The sequence below is a fragment of the Podarcis muralis genome, chromosome 14 (genome assembly GCF_964188315.1).
Source record: "Podarcis muralis chromosome 14, rPodMur119.hap1.1, whole genome shotgun sequence".
Lineage (NCBI taxonomy): Eukaryota > Metazoa > Chordata > Lepidosauria > Squamata > Lacertidae > Podarcis > Podarcis muralis.
Window position 1 is genome coordinate 2852827 of NC_135668.1, and position 20742 is coordinate 2873568.

Below are 20742 nucleotides of genomic sequence, written 5' to 3' on the forward strand. Positions count from 1 at the left end.
GAGAGTTGTTAGGGGACTCCAATTCCCCTCACAGACCCACAGTTTGCAGTGTGGTTTTAACAGTCAATCCCTCTTGCCAGGGAATGTCCCCAAGGAAGGAAAATTAAACTTATGGAATTCACAGCTACAAGAGGTTGTGATGGCTGGTGCTTCTACAAGGGGATTAGACCAGTTTATGTGATGATGGCAGCAATACCCTGGTCCAAAACTGAGGCTCTGTACCTACAAGTACTCGGTGTTAACTTGTTGTCTGGATGTGACAATCAGAAAGGGCATATTCTCCATGTTGGAGAAGAGCTCTGTTCCATTAGAAAGGAATGGGAGATCAAGCAGGCATCAATTGTGGGGTGCTTCTCCCAGCAACTAAAAATGCACCTGCTTTTCCTGACCATTAATACCAGCTCCGGTAATAATACAGGACCGGCACTCTGCGCTTTCCACCAGAGCTCTTGTCTCAGGTGCCACAAATGAAGCAGACTCTGGTTCTTTTGTTTGCTTAGCATTATGGTTAACCTTATTTTAAAGGTCTGACAACCTATATTTCCACCCCTTACTTTGCTGCATATTTTGTGACTAAATCTCCCCTGTGGTTTTCTCATCAAAGAGTACTTGCCCCACACTTGGATCTTAGCATCCGGGAATTCTCCTTTCTATACCTTTTCCTCTTAAGCAAAACAACGAGCATTTGGAATTAACACTTGAAAAGAAAGAAGGCTCTCCAGCACTCCCTAGAATGCTTTGGCATTTGCTCTTGTCTTCTCCATTCTGTTTCTTCTGGAGAGTTCCCAAGTGTCCCGCGGGTGGTGCTGTGGGTAAAACCTCAGTGCCTAGGACTTGCCGATCACATGGTCGGCGGTTCGAATCCCCGCGGCGGGGTGGGCTCCCGTCTTTCGGTCCCAGCTCCTGCCCACCTAGCAGTTCGAAAGCACCCCTAAGTGCAAGTAGATAAATAGGTACCACTTTATAGCAAGAAGGTAAACGGCATTTCCGTGAGCTGCGCTGGTGCTGGCTCGCCAGAGCAGCTTCGTCACGCTGGCCACATGACCCAGAAGTGTCTCCGGACAGCGCTGGCCCCCGGCCTCTTATGTGAGATGGGCGCACAACCCTAGAGTTGGACACGACTGGCCCATACGGGCAGGGGTACCTTTACCTTTACTCTCCATTCTGTTTCTTCTGGAGAGTTCCCAAGTGTCCCATTTTCAATGCATAGTGAAAGCTTTCTCAATTAGTGGTGGGAGGTGGGGCACTTGCTAGTTCCCCCATGGGCACCTTGGCAGCACACACACTCACAGTCATTATCTGTAGAAATTCAAGGCAAAATCATAGAATTGTAGGGTTGGAAGGGATCCCCAAGGGTCATCCAGTCCAACCCCCTCCAATGCCAGAATCACAGCTAAAGAATCTAAGATAGATGGCCGTCTGACCACTGCTTAAAAACCTCCAATAAAGAGACCACCAGCTTCCAAGCGAGTCCGTTCCACTCTGTCAGAAAGTTCTTTTTAATGTTTAGTCAGGATCTCCTTCCTTGTAATTTGAATCTATTAGTCCTCTCAGTATCCTCTTTTCCAGGATAAACATACCCAGCTCCTTCAACAGTTCCTAATAAGACATGACTTCCAGACCCTTGATCATCCTAAAGTTGCCCTCCCCTGCACACGTTCCAGTTTGTCAATATCCTTCTCAAATTTTGGTGCCCAGAATTGGACACAGGATTCCAGGTGTGGTCTGACCAAGGCAGAATAGCGTGGGACTATTACTTCCCTTGATCTGGACACTAGACTTCTCTTGATGCAGCCTTGAATAGCCTTAGCCTTACCCCCCCCCCCCCCCCGGACGGTGAGATTGTGGAGGAAGGATATTAGGCCTCCAATATTGAAAAGATTGCCTCCTTCTCTCAGACCCTCCCAGGAGTCTGCACAGGGTACCCTCTTGGCAATTCCACCTCCCTCAGAAATTCAAGAGGTGGGGGGATGACCCATGAGCAACTGAAGAGCTCAGTTCCTTAGAGTGTGGTGCTGGTAATGCCACAGTTGCAGTTTGATCCCTGTATAGGACAGCTGCATATTCCTGCATTGTGGTGGGTCCCCTCCAACTAGGGCTGTGGAATATCCAGTTTTCAACATCATGATACATCACCAGCTAAACATTGTGATATGCCTAAATATCACGATGTCTGAAACATGGAAGTATGTAGGGTGGGCATGAAGATCAGGTGGGTGGGTGGGTGTGAAGGAGCAGCCATGGAGATCCGTGGGGTGTGTGTGTGTGTGTTGAGATTGGGCGTGTGGGCAGAGAGCAGTCAGCCTTGGAGATCCGGTGGGTGGGCAATCCCTAGCAGCTAAACATAACAGTTTGTTAAACCACTCTGGAAATTGTAGCTCTGGGAGGGGGATATTTAAGTAGAACTTGACATCGGAGAGGGAGGCCCCATCTGCACAATACATTTAAGCAGTATCATGCCACTGAAACAGTTGTGGCTTCTCCCAAAGAATCCTGGGAACTGTTGGGTTGGACTAGATGCCGCTCGGGTTCCTTCCAACTCTACTCTCCAATTCTATTATTCTATGGTTGTTAATCCACTCTCGGAATTGTAGCTCGGGGGTGTCTCCTAACAACTCTCTGCCCCTCCAGCAAACTACAGCTCCCATATTTCTTGGCGGGGGAGACAGGCCTGTTTACAGCGGCATCACAGCGCCTTCAATGCCTGGTGCGGACGTGGCCTTGGTGGGACCCAGTGGAAGAGACCTTGCCTTCTCCAGGAGGCTGCAAAAAGAGGGACAAATCAAGGTGTGCGAAGCAAAGCTTCTCTCCAGGCACCTTCCCTCGTCGCCTGCAAAGTGCAGCCTGCCCCCCCCCGCCTCGGAGCCCCGCCTCCCCCGGAGCCTGAGAACCCCTACCTGCTGCCAGGGGTCGGGAGAGGGCCGCCATCTTTGAACCTGGCACGCCAGGCTGAGCAGCTGTAACGGAGAACCCGCTTCCATGAAGCCAGAGCGAAGGCGAGAGAGCGCTGGCAACGGCACCGCCGCAGGCTCAAAAAGGGAAGGGAAGCGGCCTTCGCCGGGGAGAGGGGCAGAAAGGAGCCGCCCCGCGGTCCTAGCGCGACCCTTTTTTCTAATGGCTTTAGCCAAATACTCCCGTTTGACTCAAAGGGAAGAAGGGAGACTTCTAGTCTAAGATGCTCTAAAGTCAGAGCTAAATCCAACATCCTTCCCCAGTTTGTGTCCAGCATTTGGTGTGTGTGTGTGTGTGTGTGTCAAACCCAGGGGTCAGCAAACTTTTTCAGCCTGGAGCCGGTCCATTGTCCCTCCGACCTTGTGGGGGGCCGGACTGTATTTTGGGTGGGGAAATGAACGAATTCCTATGCCCCACAAATAACACGGAGATGCATTTTAAATAAAAGGACACATTCTACTCATGTAAAAACATGCTGATTCCCAACCATCCATGGGCCGGATTGAGAAGGCGATTGGGCTGCATCTGGCCCCTGGGCCTTAGGTTGCCGACCCATGATCAAACCTCCCTACAAGGTAGGCTCTACCTGGCTCTGGCATCTGAGGCAGCACCACCAGCACCACTCAGTTGGGCTGGGTATTTTTGATGTGTATTTTATTTATTGTTTATGACTATGTTTGTTATGTTGTAGTTACGTGTGTTTTTCATGTTGTAAGCTGCCTTGAGCATGGGTTGAACTACGGAAGGCAGCACAGAAATAAAACTGTAGAAATCCAGAATGCGGCAGCTAGACTGGTGACTGGGAGCGGCCACCAAGATCACATAACACTGGTCCTGAAAGACCTACATTGGCTCCCAGGACATTTCCGAGCACAACTCAAAGTGTCGATGCTGAACTTTAAAGTCCTAAACGGTCTCAGCCCAGTATACCTGAAGGAGTGTCTCCACGCCCGGACACAGAGGTCCAGCTCCAAGGGCCTTCTGGTGGTTCCCTCACTGCGAGAAGCAAAGTTACAGGGAACCAGGCAGAGGGCCTTCTTGGTGGTGGCACCCGCCCTGTGGAATGCCCTCCCATCAGATGTCAAGGAAATAAACAACTATCTGACTTTTACAAGACATCTGAAGGCAGTCCTGTTTAGCCCAGAGTGGCTGGGAAAACCCTGCCAGATGGGCAGGGTATAAATAATACATTATTATTATTATTATTATTATTATTATTATTATTATTATTATTTATTAAATATATGTACTTTGGTGCTTTACCAAACAGAGAGTAAGCCTCTATCTGCAGATGCAGTCTACCTCTGAATACCAGATGCTTGGGACTAAAGACCCAGGATCACCTGTGGCTGCAGAAGGATAGTCATGTTAGTCTGTTGCTGCAAGTACACTAAGAGACCCTTTGGGGCACCTTAAAGGCAAGCTGCTTCCTACTGTACATGTTGCCCTCCTCAACTGTCATTAAGCCCCCAGACTATAATGCTGGAGTGTGGGTGTGTGCCCCCAGTTCTCTGGAGTAGATTTTCAGGACACGTTGAAGGCTGCAGAAAGTCGGGAGGGGCAGCAGAAACCAAGTGTCCGGCCATCATACACTAGATCAGTGGTTCTCAAACTATTTTCTCTGGGTCACACTTTCAGAATAAAAAATTGCTCATGTCACACTGAGGTTTTTTTAATTGATAAGACATAAGACAAAGCAAAAAGAAACAACTCCTAGCAGGAGACATGATAAAGGCAAAGGTAAAGGACCCCTGACAGTTAAGTCCAGTCATGAACAACTCGGGTTGCGGTGCTCATCTCGCTTTACTGGCTGAGGCAGCCAATGTTTGTCCACAGACAGTTTTTCCGGGTCATGTGGTCAGCATGACTAAGCTGCTTCTGGCGAACCAGAGCAGCACATGAAAACCTTCCCGCCGGAGCGTTACCTGTTGAACTACTCACATTTTGACGTGGTTTTGAACTGCTAGGTTGGCAGGAGCTGGGACCGAACAAGAGGAGCTCACCCTGTCGCAGGGATTCGAACCACCAACCTTCCGATCAGCAAGCCCAAAGCTGAGAGGTTTACACCACAGCACCACCCGCGTCCCAGGAGACATGATAGAGTTGCATAAAATGATGCTTGGCCTGCATGCTCTGCATGCACCGGGAATTTAAAAGTAGTCGTCTTCTGGATCCCGTTGGATTCTAGCTACCAAGAGCACCAGCCAGCATGTCCAAGGGTCATATTGGAAGATGCAGTCCGTCACCATCTGGAGGGCACCCTGTCCCCGCTCCCCCCCCCTGGGGTGCATTAGCTCAGAATGTAGAGTTGGGAGGGATCCCAAGGGTCATCTAGTCCAACCCTCTGCAATGCAGGAATCCTGTCCAGAGCCATCCCTGGGTGGGCTAGAACCACCAACTGGTAGAATCCTATGCACACTTAACTGGGAGCAAGTCCTGCTTGAAATCAATGGAGCTTACTCCTGAGTAGGCATGCAAAGAGCAGTGTGGCTCATGGGGTTGTTTGGGGGGATAAAGTGGGGTTTATGTACACCACCTTGAGCTCCATGGAGGGAAGCGGTGTGTGTGTGTATATCTATATAGAGAGAAACAGCTAAGTTTTAATTTTATTTCACAGCATAAAAATACAAAACACAAAAGACCGAATAAGAACCAGAAATCAAACCCCCAACTCCCCCTTCCACAAACACATTTAAAAGGACTTTGAATGCTAAGAGGATTTATGTTGCCATCTGTTTCCCGTCCACCGCAGACGGCCACCTGGCACGCCGGATCGAGGGGAGAATCCTGCATTTCTGGGGTCTGGACTACTTGTCCTCTGGGGTCCCTTTCCGCAGGCTTGAGGCTTCCAATGATTCAGACTTGTCTTGTCTTCTTGTTTTTAAACTGATCATTTTATTGTTTTATTCTCTTTTTAAACCGCGTAGCAATCAAGAGGCGTGTGGATTTTACGAAATAAAGAGTGTCTCTCTCTGCGTGGGGGACACGGGTGGCGCTGTGGGTTAAAGCCTCAGCGCCTAGGACTTGCCGATCGAAAGGTCAGCGGTTCGAATCCCCGCAGCAGGGTGCGCTCCCGTTGCTCGGTCCCAGCGCCTGCTAACCTAGCAGTTCGAAAGCACCCCCGGGTGCAAGTAGATAAATAGGGACCGCTTACTAGCGGGAAGGTAAACGGCGTTCCGTGTGCTGCACTGGCTCCCCAGATGCAGCTTTGTCACGCTGGCCACGTGACCCGGAAGTGTCTCCGGACAGCGCTGGCCCCCGGCCTATAGAGTGAGATGGGCGCACAACCCCAGAGTCTGTCAAGACTGGCCCGTACGGGCAGGGGTACCTTTACCTTTACCTTACCTCTCTGCGTGTCCCGCGAGAAGAGGCCGACCGCGCCTCCTCCGCCCGGAGCTCTTCGTCTCTCGGCCCCCAAGGAAGGAGGAGCTCGGCCTGGGCCGCCTCCTTCTCCTTCCCCGCACGCGGAACCCTTCTGCGCGGAACTTCCCTCGTCGGGCGGAGGGACGCGGCCGGGCCGAGCGGCGAAGAAGACGAGGACATGGCGGGCGCGGCGCTGGCTGCGGGCCGAAGGCTGGGCGCCTGCTTGGAGAGACTGGGCGCCGCCACGGCCCACCCCGAGCGCTTCCTCAGGTAAAGCGGCCTCCCTCCCTGGCGCGTGCTCACGTTATGACCATTTGTGAGAACAGAAGAACGCGTGTCTTCAGCACCCCGAAGCACGCGGCCGAATGATACCCGGCGAGAGTCGGCGCCACTGAGATCCTTGGAGCTGAGTTAGTTGGTTTCATGGAAAAGGGACCTCCGAGGGGCATCTAGCCCAACCCCCGCCGCAGGAAGGCTTCCTCGTGAGGATATCGCCCTCTCCCTTTGTGTGTGGGGGGGTTACAGGCATTATTTGGGGGTAATTCCAGGCGTGGGGAACCTGTGGTCGTCCAGGCTGTAGGTCGTTGCTGGGCTACAATTCCCTCCATCCCAGATTGTTGGCACTGCCGTCTGGGGCAGGGGAGTCCAGCACCCACTTCACTTGGAGAATAGGGTGCCCTCAGCGAAGACGGAATTTGGTGCCCTCCCAAAAATATTTCTTATTTTCACAACAGAATCATAATTCATTTTGGTACAGTTGTTTTAAAATGGATCTCAGTAGGTACCCATAAATATGGGTTTTATTATTATTATAATTATTATTGTTATTTTGCACCCCCTTGGCTCGGAGCCCTTTACATTGGAACCAACCACATCACCTTAAATCTGGTACTGTACACACACACACACAGAGAGAGAGAGAGAGAGAGAGTGTTATATGTGTATACAGAGAGAGGAGGAAGAGGAGGAGAGAGAATGTTTTAAAGCATCAAACAGCAGTCCAGGTAACTTTGCTATGGATCTTGGAAGAATACCCTCAGTACTGTAGCCATGGGGGTTTCCACAGGTGGGGTGTCACCACTAGGAAGGCAGACAAGGGACAGTGCCTGTCAGATGGACTACTTAGAAGGGCTTCTTCAGCAGATCTCAAAGCACGGTGTGGTAGATATAGGGAGAAGTTCTCCTTTGAGTTTTGGGGACCCATGTCATTGAAGGCTTTCTGCATTAACCTCAAAACCTTGAGTATTGTTAGTGTATTAGCAAACTGCAGTATGTTGCATGGCCAACTTGCGTGCATTCTGTACCAGCAGTAATGGTGTATATAAGCATACCTAATTTTATTCCGCAGACATTGCTCCTTATGAGGACATGGGTGCAACTGCATACAGTCCAGCCTCCCACTCCCCTGCTGCTGCTGCTCCCCTTCTGGCCACAGGAGTGGAGCTGGCTAGGGCTGGGGCCAGGTTTTCCCCCTCCCACCCCTGCAGCCGTGGGGACCTGGCTTAATAGACTACAGTATAGTGTAAATTTGTGTGACTTGCTTTATTGTGATTTTTTTCTTGTGGTGGTGGTCTGGAACTGAACCTGCAATATCGCTGAGATATGCCTGTATATTCACATACTTTTCCTGTTTCTGCGTCTTGATCTGACAAAGACCTAAACTTTATGACTTTTAAAATGCACGATGTCTTACAATTTGTTTTGACTCCAGCATTCAGGATGGACTTGCAGATGACTTCATCTCTCTAACAAAAACGTTATACGATTTCCACAAAATGCTTGGAGCTGATGTTATTTCTGGAAGTCCTTTAAAGGAACTGGTGATAGAGAACTTTGATGAAGAGCAGATTTGGCAACAGCTAGAACTCCAGAATAATGCAGTTCTAGGCTACTTCAAGAGAGCTGTTGCTAGAGATGTGGAGGGAGAGGAGGATCTATGCCTTCTTCCAGCTTCAGACAAGGATGGTTCTGTCTCAGAAGACGATGAGGATCAGGCGGGTAATGAGGACCAGATGGAAGTAGAGGCAGATTTCAACAATGGTCATCTTGAAGAGGAAAGTGAGCTTGAAGGAAAGAGAAATTGGCTTGGGGCCATGGAAGACGATGCATTTAGTGACGATGATTCCAATATGGACTTTGACATTGATAAGTTGGAGCAGCAAACCCGAACATCAAAGAGCACTGTGAAAAAAACAGGAGAAAAGTCCATAGTGGATGACAGATTTTTCAAACTGGCTGAGATGGAGGCTTGTTTGGATGCAGTGGAGAAAAGACAAATCGGAGAGAAGGGTGATGAAGAAGAAGAAGAAGAAGGAATAAATTACTTTGAGGACATTTTTTCTGAAGATGATGAGAGTGAGGATGAAGAGGAATTTGGAGTTTCCAAAACGAAGGTAACTGCATAAAAAGGTGTAAAACATCATATGTTAAAAGCTAAACACTCAGAGGGTTTAGTAATGACTTCATAACACAACTGTCTTTTTTATTAATAGCATTTTGTGGAAACAAATGCAGTTGAACATTACAAACAAAATCATAATAAATCAAGACAACATGCTCCATGTGTACAAGTAAGGGTAGTAGTGAGGGAAGTAGTGAGGGAGCTGGTGGTTCAGATCAACCCATTGCTCAAGTAATAGATCTGTATAAGGAGTCCATATATCAGAGAACTTCCCATCTTGTATTTTTGAAAAGTTACCTTCTCACACGCTGCCTGTAACTGTCGGTAAATAACAGGATAACTATTTGCATTGTGTTCATTAATTGGAAAAAGACTCACAATTTGCATTGACTGCCACTAAGAATGGACTAAATGGAGAACAGCAAAATGGCAGCTGAACTTTTCATTGATCTAGCTGGAGCAAAGGTGTATCTGAATCCCTGAAGCATCTGAAAGCAGAGTAGGAAGAAAAGCGATGCATGAGAACATGTTGAAGAATATTCTCAAAGTACTTTTTAACTTTAAATCACACGGGTCACTTTGGCCACATCCATGCTTGCAGATCCTGAAAATAGAATTGATTGTTAATAAAGTATTTTAAGACTTTGGTTCATGCTTCTTCAGGAAAAAACTGTAAACTATCCAGTTTATTTAATAAGCCTAACTATTTAATATAGCCCCTTTACTCATTCATCTTGTTCAAATGTTACGTTGAAACTTCAGGAGCCTCTTTGTAACCTCTTGCTGGTTTTTCTCCTCATCTTCCCAGCAGATCATCAAAAGTGCTCGTGATCTTAAATATCAGGACTACTTTGATCCTGTGGGTGATTATGAAGACTTCGCAAGTGAACACAAGGATAGTGACAGTGACCAGATTGAGGGAAAGGAAGAAGAGGAAGAGGGCGACATAGATGATGAGTATGTGGCTGATATTGTGAGGGCAGTGCTAAGTGGATAATAAAATGAAATGACCAGTGCATGTTTACTCAGATGTTAGTTTCTTTGTACTCAGTGTGGTTTTCTCTCTGGTAAGTGTGCATAGAATTGCATCCCAAAGTTTTTGGGGGAGCAGAGGTAATCTTCCGTGAGGAGATAAATATTGTTGTGTTGTCAATACAATAGCATCTTTCCTATCTGGAGAGCTATACTGCTTGCAGAGTCATGTATGAATGGTAACAGGGTCATCAACATGGTGTCTGGAGACGTACTCATTAAGGCCTTCCCTGGTTCCCACATGGCTCTTCTTTCCTCACTCTGATCCCCAAATTAGGTTTGAAATAAGCCTTCTCTTGTAGCCAGCAGAATAGGCTTCTCTCTCTCTCTCTCTCTCTCTCTCTCTCTCTCTCTCGTGTGTGTAGTGTCCATGACAGGATTTCCAGTTTGCAGACGTGTCCAGAATGTTTTGTGAATGGATACTTTCCTCAGGGCACTTTTGTGTGGTGTCCCGGCAGGCTCATGTGTTTATGAATGAATCAAAAGCCTAATGAAAGTCCTTTAAAGGTCTCTTTTTCATGTAATGCTGTTTAACTACAGAGCTGAGGAAATGGATGAAATCAAACAGAAAGGAGGGAATGAAAAAAGCAAAGATCCTTCTAAACGAGTGACGTTCAGCTTGCCAAATGACAGTGACACAGAAGAGGAGATAGATATGTTCCAGGCAAAGAGAAATAGTTCTGCTGAAACAAAGTCGTCCTTTGAGAAAAGACAGGAAAAGGTAAACTTTCTGTTGCATCCCACTAAACCAAATGCGTTTATCTCATGCCATCTGAAACTAGCCTGTTTATAGCAAAAAAATAAGAACTTCAAGCATGAAAAAACAGAAAAGAGAATAAGGCAGTGTTTGGGATCCTAAGATAAGTTAACTTAAGGAGGTTTACAGAAGGAAAGTTTCATGTTTCCTCTTGCCTCTGGCAGACTCCATGCATCCTAAAAAGCTTTTTGTAGGATTGGGGCTCCTGGACATTGGGGGATGGGGTGCAGGAGACTGATGGGGAAAGGGGGGTGGCATCACCCAAAATTGATCTTGGAGCCTAAGATAAGGAAGTTCACAGAATGGAAGTTTCTCTTCTTTTCCTCCTTCCAACAGCAGCCCCCACCCCTCAATTCAACATTTTTAGGAGGTTCCCTAGACTCTAGAGAGTCGTTTTCAAGTGAGTGGGTGGGGGGAAGGTCACAGGTGGCTGCAGTGGGAGAAGGGGATATCAACTGTCCTCCTGTGAATGTCCTTAAGTAAATATGTAAGATTGAAGCCAAGGGAAATAAAGTGGGATTGAAGCCATGGGAAACAAAGTGCCTTAAGAACTTTTTTTTTTTTTTTTTTTTTTTGCAGATGAGCGAAAAAATTAAATCGCTAGAAAAGGAACTGCTGATGGAGAAGCCTTGGCAGCTGAGAGGTGAAGTGACAGGACAAAAGCGGCCTGAGAACAGCCTTCTGGAGGAAATGGTTATTTTTGACCATGCAGTCAAAATGGGTAAACATTGCACTTCCTAGCAGCGCTTTCACTTAAATGTTCCTTATAGGGCAGGGCTCGCAGCAGCAGCAGCAGGTGACCCCCCTGCATGAAGAGCTGGGAACTATGTTGGGGGTGCTGGCAGTTCTTTGTGGCAGCTGTGCCACTTCCTTCTGCAGTCATGCACATTCTGGTAACCTTTTATATAGCTGTAGCACGGGGGCACCAGCTCTTACAAACAGCGCTTCTGCATGAGCAAGAGTAGCGCCAGACCTTTGTCTTTTTCCTCTTCCTGGAATTTTTATAAGCCTCCAGGCTTATGTTTGATGTAGAGCCACTGAAATTTTGTACCTTTAATAGCTGGAAATTATGAAATCAACCTTCTAAGGTGGGCACCCTCTTCCCAGACCCTCTGCTTTCCATCCATGGTTCTTAGCATGATGCAGACTTCCTAGAATCGGTCAGGCCATGGCTAAGGGGGACATTAATTGTGTATGTCTCCCAGTCTCAAGCAGAGACTGATCCCAGTCTGTCCCAGGAGCTCCTCTGCATTTGCAGCCAGGATCATCTCTGGTTACACTGCTGCCCTCAAACAGCTGTACCTGTGTGCACCCAGTTCATTATGACCTTTATGTTTGGGTGCTGCTGCTGCTGCTGAATTGATAATGGTTCCATGTCTTTTCAAGTGGCAGCTGGCAATAGAGAAAGGAGCCTGCTCTTAACCCATAAAGTTATTTACAAATGCATTTCATTAAAAAAAATCCTGAGTTTGCTGCTTTTGTATTCTCAGCTCCTGTGATCACAGAAGAAACAACTCTGGAGCTTGAAGAGATTATCAAGAGAAGGATAAAAGATCAGGTTAATAGATCTGTTTTTATGTCTTCATTGCTATTGGAGGGAGAATGGGAAAGGGAACTCAGCAGATTTTACATTTGCATTGAATATGTACATTGAAAAAGAACAAGAGCACAACTAATGTTGCTTAAGCTTTAAACAATGCCCTTTCTGTATCCCCCACTTCTTGAAGGGTCTGATAAATGCTTGGGAGTTCCTTGTGATGTGTCGATTTGCAACTGTTGAGTTCTTAAGCAGAATGCAATCTCATTGACTACCCTTCTCTAAAACAAAAGACAGAATAGAAATGTTAAGGCAAATGAATGTGAATGGCTAAATTCCTTGTTACCTACAGAAAAGGCTGCTCATGGTTCTGTATTGTTTTTAATATAGCTGTGGTGGTGTTTTTTTTTTAAAAAAAACCTTTGTTTTAGGCTTGGGATGATGTCGTTCGTAAAGAAAAACCGAAAGAAGACCCCTATGAATATAAGAAGCGGTTGACTCTGGATCACGAGAAAAGCAAGCTGAGTCTTGCAGAAATTTATGAGCAAGAATATTTGAAACTTAATCAGGTGCCTTTTGAGGGAGGTTGTGTTGGTTGTTAAGGGTGCTTGAGGGCCCAACTTTATCTGTGGCAGTGGGCAGATGTAGAAGTAATGAGCTTCCGCCTTGTTTTCTCTGACCTGAAAGGAGCAGAAGCTTTTAGGACAGAAATGGGGAACATGATATCCTCCAGGTGTTGTGGGACATCAGTTCCCATCAGTCCCAGCTAGCATGGCCAGGAGTCAGGGAAGATGAGGAGGAGGAGAATTTGCATGTGGCTTCCTTCTCAACTCATAACTGCAACTCTGCTCTTCCAAGCCTTTCTAAATCAATTGTTTGTTTCTTTTATTTTTTTTAAAATGGGCTGTAGAAATTTTCTGTAATTCACATTCCATGGCAATCCCATTGTTGAAGGATCCTGCACCCCAGTGCATCATTTAGGCCCTGCACGATGTTGCCAGGGAACCATTTTGGTCCTGAGAAATAAGCAGAGGGAAAGGAAGTGTTTTCTCCTTCCTCCCCTTCGGTGCTGATTCCATTTGAAATAGTCTCTTGTTTCCTTTGCAGCTGAATTATGCAGATGAAACTTGTAATATCTGTTGTTCTGAAATATAAACCAGGACTTGAAAAACTCACCATTTGGCAATTAGGAATGTGTTTCTTTGGGGGGGGGTTTAACCTTGTGTATTTTGTGAAGTAAGCCCATAGCATCTGGGTTTAGCCAAGGGCGAGTGAGCCTATAAATTGGTAACTCTTAGGGACCACAGAAAAGGGGATGTATTTAAAAGTAAATAAATAAACTTCCCCTTTCCTGGCCTCTAAAAGGCCAAAGGTAGCATTTGCTTTCTTTTGAGTGAAAAATCTTGCTTGGAAGTTGCTCTTGTCTAATCCCACATTGCTCTTAATCCAGAAAAAAACGGAAGAGGAAGAAAAACCTGAGCATGCAGAAATACAGAAAATGATGGACTCGCTCTTCCTTAGACTTGATGCCCTTTCTAATTTCCACTTCACACCTAAACCAGTAAGTATGGTAATGCAACTTTGTTTGCAGGATTGTGCATAAGAAACCATCTTCGTAGAAAAGGGTTGAATACTGTTTTTCTGCGCTAGCTGGATGCTCCAGGTATTTCCCCTTGTTGTTACGTGTACATCCTCTTTCCTGCAAGTATCTCAAGTGGCATACATGGTTCGCTCTCTCCCTGTTTTGTCCTAATAACATAGTCACAGCAACAGAGAAGCTGTAACAAATAAAAAAAGATATTCCTGGCCATGCCTGTTTGTATTTCTGCTGCACATGTCCCTGTCTCTCTGTCCAGGCTGGAATACAAGTTTGGCTCTTAAACCTCTGTAACAGAAATGCTAACTCTGCCATCTTCACATCTAGTTTCCATAGGTTACGGCTTACCTATAACTTCTCAAAAGCAAGTTACTGCTTTACATACACTTGCTAAAAAACTTACTAGAAAGCCGATTGCAAGCCAGTCAATGTCTAAATTGCGGGAAAACCTCTTGGTGTATGAGCAAGTCTTTGATTGGTTAGTCTCCATTCCTTGAGATTTTCCAGGCTAGATTCATAAATTAAAATAGACCATCAGAAAGCAAACTATTTGGAGTTAATTATTTTGGCTTTGTGTATAGTTACTTTTACAAAATTAAGACTTGGTGTTATGCCCTCTGCCTTCCTGGATGGTCGCTGTAAGAAATTACCCAACCTATTAAGCAACATAGGTTGGGCTAAGAGCCAATGGCTGACCCAGTGAATTTCATGGCTGAGTGGGGATTTGAATCCAGGTCCCCAGGCCCTAGTCCAGTCTTCTAACCACTATACCATTATGAAGTCTAGGGAGCCTTGTCAAATCCATATAGCTCCATTGACCTAAGTGGAACTGAAGCACTTCTTAACTCTGGGATATGGAGCCTCTTGCCCTGCAGATGTTTTTTGACTCCCTCATTCTCCAACAACATGGCCAATGCTCAGGGATGTTGGGAATTGTAGTCCACCAACAAAGCCACAACTTCCCCCTCCCTGGATTAATGGAATTCAAGACCAGGCTTTTAGGGTTAGGGTTTGTCTATGCCCAGGCGAGTGTGTGTAAGATTGCAGTAGAAGTCATTTAACCCTGTTATCTAACATGCATAGCCTTTTCTATTTCCCTTAGCCTGTCCCAGAGGTTAAAATTGTATCCAATCTCCCAGCAATAACCATGGAAGAAGTTGCACCAGTGAGTGTTAGTGATGCTGCCCTCCTTGCACCGGAAGAGATCAAGGTAAGGCACTAATTCACAGCTCCCAGTAGCTTTCCACTTGGCCCATCATTTGCTGGGCAGCAAAGTACACTCCATTCTTGGGAACCCAGTTTCATTCCAGGGTCTCTGAAATCGGAGGAAACAAATGCAGTTTGATTTGGCTTGGTTTATGTAGGTTTTTCTCAAAATCAGGTGCTTTCCCCCTCTCGTGCTCTTTCAATAGAACTTACACGTTTTTATCAAATGCAATGAACATAATCACAACAGTGGAGCCAGAGCAGGAACATAATAAAACAAATGCACCCACACCTCAAGTCCCTCTAGAAGACAAGGGCAATCTTGTTTTTAAGCATTTTCATGGTAGCTGTAGGCAACAGATTGTGCACAGGTGAGAAGGAACTGCTTCTGTTGGCCACCTGCATGAGGCTAGCTGCCTAGTTCTCCCTTTTGTCCCGTTCCTGTAGTGTTGTGCCTGGCTGTGGTGGAGCTGGTGCCAACTTGGCTGCTTAACCATTGCCACCCAGGCATTAGTCCACTGAATAAAGTGAGACTGACTTCTGGGTAAACTGCCTGCAGTTTCATTCTGTCCATCAGCAGGCTAGTAAATGTTGTGGGCTTATTTACAAGGCTGGAGAAAGGGTAGGAGGGAGAAAGAGTTAGGAGGGAGGGGCCAGGGAAACATACTGGGGACAGAGTACCAAAATTTGACTGCAGTGGTGAAAAAAGCCCTGGTGTGTACTCAGCCGCCTAATACTCATAGGCAGAAAGAGTGAGCTGCTGAAGACCTAAGACAGGGGCTGGGGGGAGTTGCAGGCCAGAGAATTGTGGAGTGGGGTGCCAGCTTGGGGAAAGCTGCAGCCAGATAGCTGGTACTTTGATTTTGTATATTTGTGTGAAAGAGAGTTTTCTATGTTGCTTTTGGATCCCACTCTCAGTCTGTTCTTATTTTTAGGAGAAGAACAAAGGTGGGGATGTGAAAACAAATGCTGAAAAAACCCCCACTGACAAAAAAAGGGAACGGAGGAAAAAGAAGCTTGTTAAACGCCTGAAGCTGAAGGAGAGGGAGAAGCGGCAAAAACTCCTAGAGAAGAATTTGGTGCCGGGGGCTAGACTGAGCAAAAAGGCTTCGGCTGAGAAACTGAAGAAGCTAACCAAGGAAGGTAGAACCTCCTTGCTCAAGGTAAGGTTACTAAAGAAACAACTGGAGAAATCAATCTATTCTTCTATCTATAGAAGCAGACTTTAGTCCAAGGCCTTTGTGTGTTCTGCTCCTGAACTTGGGGTGTGTGTGTGTGTGTGTTTGCCTAGGCTATCCTGGTTCCCTTCAGATGTTTTGGACTTCAGCTGTACAAAACATCTGCAGGGAACTGGGGTGGGGGAGCAAAAGCTGATGTACTACACCTTGCTTATTAGGCAAATTTGGTTTGCAGGATCAAGTTTGTTGTTTGTTGTTTGTTTTTGCTAGAAATGCTGAGATCCACCCAGCGGAGCCAGGTGTAAAATAGTGCTTGAGGATGGGGTAGGGGTGGAATAGTTAAGAAACAGAGTGCCTCTGAGCACATGCTTAGCCCAGGTCAGGTATTTGTTTTCAGTACCAAAACTGAGCTGACAATCCGGTCACACAAAAATCCACCCTTGATTCATAAACACACACACACAACTCAGCAGCCTTTTTTTTTAAATTAAAAAAATCCTGAAAAGCAGCATCATGGGCAAACTGGAGGTCGGGTAATGAGGCTCGGGTGTGTGTGTGCGCGTTTCAGTGCTGAGGTGATGAAAAGTGGTGGAGCAGGACCCAGGCAGCCAGGCAGGCAGGCAAGCCGATGCCAGAGAAGGCAGGTCCTTCACTCATCTGGGGGCTGGTGTGTTTCTGTTACAAGCATAATAGTATTCTGAATATGATATCTGAGATGGATTTCTGATAATTCTCTGCACCTTCAGCCCAGTGGAACCGCAAAACAACTTGGGCATTGTTTAAATGAAGTATATTATGGCAAACAAACCTACCTTTTGCTATGCTTTGTTGGTGAAACATAAGGCCCTTTTTAAAGGATAGAGTGATTATGGTGGAGTAACTTGAAGGAATAATGTTTAAAATTCCACTGGGGCTCCCATTGCTCTTAGTCCTCGATTATAAAGGGATGCTTTCCTAGTGCTGCATGCTTATCTCTCATTAACATGCATTAAGCATGAGAGTGTAGATAACGCCAAGCCTCCCTTCCGCTTTCTGGATTTATTATGCTGCCAGAAAAAGGGTATTGCATAACATAGCAGCTGCTGTTTGCCATTTAGTTATCAATCGGAATACAAATGGGGTCTTTCTCTTATGCATTCTGCTGGAACAATTAATTGGCTGAAACTGTGGGGCATTATTTTATTTTACATGTGCATGTTTCCATTTGTTCTGAAATAAATGTTGCTCTGCTACAGGATGATGGCAGAGACAAGGCTTTGAAGTCCTCCCAAGCCTTCTTTTCTCAGCTGCAAGATCAAGTAAAAATGCAAATTAAGGATGCAAAGAAAATCCAGAAGAAACCTAAGAAACGAGAACTCTCTGCCCAGAAGCTGAAACTGTAATATATTATGCATGTTGTATTTTATATAAATTAAAAACCAGGGTTCTGTTTTTCTATTTTAAGCCTGTTTTTATTCTCTGCTTTGCATAAAGCTGTTCTAAAGGACAAGTTACATTGAAAATAACTCTTCCATTACTCAAAGCAAGCCCACTTAAAAGAGGCCATTGGGCATGGGTTACACAGGCACACTGGTAATTATCAAACGGCGGGCTCCACTGTCGTACAGGCACTTTCAGGTACAGTCATACCTCATGTTATGTTTGCTTCATGTTACGTTGTTTCAGGTTATGTCCTGCAGCAACCCGGAAGTACCGGAAAGGGCTACTTCCGGGTTTCGCCACCCGCCCATGCACACAAGCACTAAATCGCACTTCGCGCATGTGCACAAGCACCAAATCGCACTGCACACCTGTGCAGATACGGCGCCTCGGGTTGCGCTATTTTCATGTTGTGAACGGGCCTCCAGAATGGATCCTGTTCGCAACCAGAGGTACCACTGTAATCAATATTTTGGCTCATGTACACAGAGACACATCTTTTACCTTTTTTAATGCCCACTATTTTTTAAGGGGACACTAACTTTGTTGACATGCAATTCCAAATTGTAGTTTCACATTACACAAACAAGCATTTGGGTACTTTAAATACTCCCTCAATTTATAACAAACCATAGTTTGCCATTATAGTCAGATATGTAAGCTATAGTTTGCACTTTCCTTCCATTCTGGAATTGTAAACACATGGAGGAGGGCCAAACCCCTGACATCATTTGCCCTTCTGACTCCACCGCCAAAATGTTCATGTAGGCAGGAATGTTGAGTAAAGCCCCTACCCACACTTGGCTGCAGATGCTCTACGTATGTGGTCAGGAATCTTGCACAGTCAGGTGCTTCCCCCCCCCACGGCTTCTGGTTGACACACCGGAGAGCAGGGCCAGCAGGGTTGTACTGTCTCCTGCTTCCATGTGTTGGCTTCATGGACAAGGCATGAAAGACAAATGAGCAACTTCGCCTACCAGAGAAGCTGATCGACTATGCCGAGATGGCAAAGCCGAGATGGAAAACTTGGAAACCAAGAGAATAAAAACTATAAAAGAATGGGGGAAATTCATAAGTTACCTTGGAGACCACTGTAAGCAGATGGAAACGAGCAAGATCTTGATTCACGTGTAGTTTATAAATTACTATGGACAATATGATTTGATATGAAAATTGGAGTATAGATGAATATGCAGTTGTAGATGTTTGAAATGAGACCCCATGGAGGGGATGGGGGAAGTCCTGAGATTCAGAGAATCTCTTTATATAGATATGCTTTTATAAGTTTGTGTTTATTTGTATTTTGTATTTCTAAAACCAATAAAAATGATTTCTAAAAAAAAAGGGGGGGGGAAGAAAGACAAATGAGCAACTTCAGATGAGGGCAGTGAAGATGGCCAGGAGCCTGGAAAACAGACACTATGAAGGAACTGAGACGAGCAGGGGAATGAGACATGAAACATCTTTTCAGTTACTCAGGGCTGCCACATAAAAGAGGGCTGCTGCTTCTTTGGCGATCACTCGTTGCCGAGTATGATTGTTTTCCATAAACACGGTTTTAACAATGAGTCCGTAAGTGACTGTGGAGGCCAATTCTGGACCCACATGTCTTTCCACAGTGGGCACATTGGTTTGCGGGCAGGAGTTGATCACGGTGTGGATTTGCCAAGCGTGCCTTCCTCTTAGCACATTTCTCCCTTGCGTCCTGAGTTTGAGTGTCTTCAAAGTCCATGACACCTTTGGTAAAGGCTGTTCTCCAACTGGAGCACTCGCAGGCCAGTGTTTCCCAGTTGTCAGTGTTTATACTACATTTTTAAAGATTTGCCTTGAGAGAGTCTTTAAACCTCTTTTGTTGATCACCAGCATTACGCTTCCCATTTTTAAGTTCGGAATAGAGTAGTTGCTTTGGAAGATGATTATCAGGCACAACATGACCAGTCCAATGAAGTTGATGGTGAAAAATCATTGCTTCAACACTGGTGATCTTTGCTTCTTCCAGTACATTGGTATTAGTTCCCCTGTCTTCCCAAGTAATGTGTAAATTTTTTCGCAGACACCGTTGATGGAATCTTTTAGTTGGATATGGCATTTACTGTATAAGTGGTCCATGTTTCACAAGCATATAGTAAGGTTGGTAATGCAATAGATTTGTAAACAAGCATTTTGGTTTCCCTGTGAATGTCCCGGTCCTCAAACACTCTGCACTTCAATCAGGAGAAAGCCGCACTCACAGAGCTCAGGCGATGCTGGATTTCAGCATCAATTTCGGCCCTTGTGGAAAGATAACTGCCCAGGTAGGAGAAGTGATCAACATTTTCCAACGTTGCACCATTGAGTTGGATTTGTGGAGCTGCAGAGGGGTTATTTTGTACTTGTTGGTCTAGCACTTTGGTTTTTTGGATGTTGAGCGATAGGCCAAGCTGTTCATAAGCTTCTGGGAAGATATTTAGGATGGTTTGGAGGTCATCCTCTGAGCGTGCGCACACTACGTTGTCATCAGCATACTGAAGCTCTATGACGGAAGTTACGGTAACCTTATTCTTTGCTTTCAGCCTGCGCAGATTGAAGAGTTTTCCATCTGTTCAATACATGATTTCTATTCCAGTAGGGAGTTTCCCTTCAACAAAGTGTAGGATCATGGCAATGAAAATAATAAATAGAGTTGGGGCAATAACACAACCCTGTTTAACTCCTGATCCCACTGTGAATGGTTCATTTTGAGAGCCATTGTTATCTGTGATTGTTGCTGTCATATTATCATGGAGGAGCTGAATGATGTTTACAAATTTATCTAGGCAGCCAATTTTCAGAAGGACAGTGCACAGGGCATTACGATTTAGTCAGGTCAATAAACACCATATACAGGGGTTGGTTTTGCGCTCTGCATTTTTCTTGAAGCTGTCGAGTGGTGAAAATCATGTCCACTATCCCCCTAGAAGGCTGAAAACCATTTTGGGATTCAGGAAGGGTCACCTCTGATATTGTTAAGAGACAGTTGGCTAAGATCCTTGCAATAATTTTGCCAGCCGCAGCTAATAGAGAGATGCCTTGATAGTTTCCGCAATCAGTTCTGTCACCTTTTTTAAAGAGATTGATAATTTTGGCATCCCTAAAGTCTGCTGGGATTTCTTCTCCCTGATTTTTTTGATGAGCTTGTGAAGTTGTTGTTTAAATTCAATTCCACCCACTTTGAAGATTTTGGCAGGTATCCCATGGCTTTGTTGTTTTTCATTTGGCTAATAGCTGTACACAACTCTCCCAGATTTGGAGATACTGCAAACTGATCTCTAACTTGGTTTT

General features: G+C 45.6%; 2 protein-coding genes across 4 annotated transcripts in view; one reads left to right on the forward strand and one right to left on the reverse strand.

The window, feature by feature from the left end:
* The window catches only part of MCEE (methylmalonyl-CoA epimerase), a 5614-nt gene extending 2572 nt beyond the window's left edge, over positions 1-3042 (reverse strand). Inside the window, exons 1-2 of one of the 2 annotated variants that reach the window (XM_028706631.2) lie at positions 2898-2985; positions 1151-1299 (exon numbers count right to left, since the gene is read on the reverse strand). In XM_028706631.2, the coding sequence (XP_028562464.2) occupies positions 1151-1163 (13 nt within the window). In that variant the 5' untranslated portion in view covers positions 1164-1299; positions 2898-2985. Of the gene's footprint in view, positions 1-1150; positions 1300-2897 lie in introns of both variants that reach the window. The other variant, XM_028706630.2, reaches the window with a different exon arrangement.
* Positions 3043-6394: 3352 nt separating this feature from the next.
* MPHOSPH10 (M-phase phosphoprotein 10) lies at positions 6395-17466 on the forward strand. 2 transcript variants are annotated; one of them, XM_077918573.1, is made up of 11 exons: positions 6395-6585; positions 8027-8708; positions 9525-9673; positions 10289-10469; positions 11085-11226; positions 11996-12063; positions 12474-12611; positions 13493-13603; positions 14742-14849; positions 15781-16008; positions 17259-17466. In XM_077918573.1, exons 1-11 carry the CDS (start codon positions 6494-6496, stop codon positions 17403-17405), a joined length of 2046 nt encoding a protein of 681 aa, XP_077774699.1. In that variant the 5' UTR covers positions 6395-6493; the 3' UTR covers positions 17406-17466. The 2 variants fall into 2 exon arrangements, with proteins under 2 accessions (XP_077774699.1, XP_028562071.2); XM_028706238.2 differs by having other exon boundaries at positions 6396-6585; positions 9528-9673.
* Positions 17467-20742: the final 3276 nt, after the last annotated feature.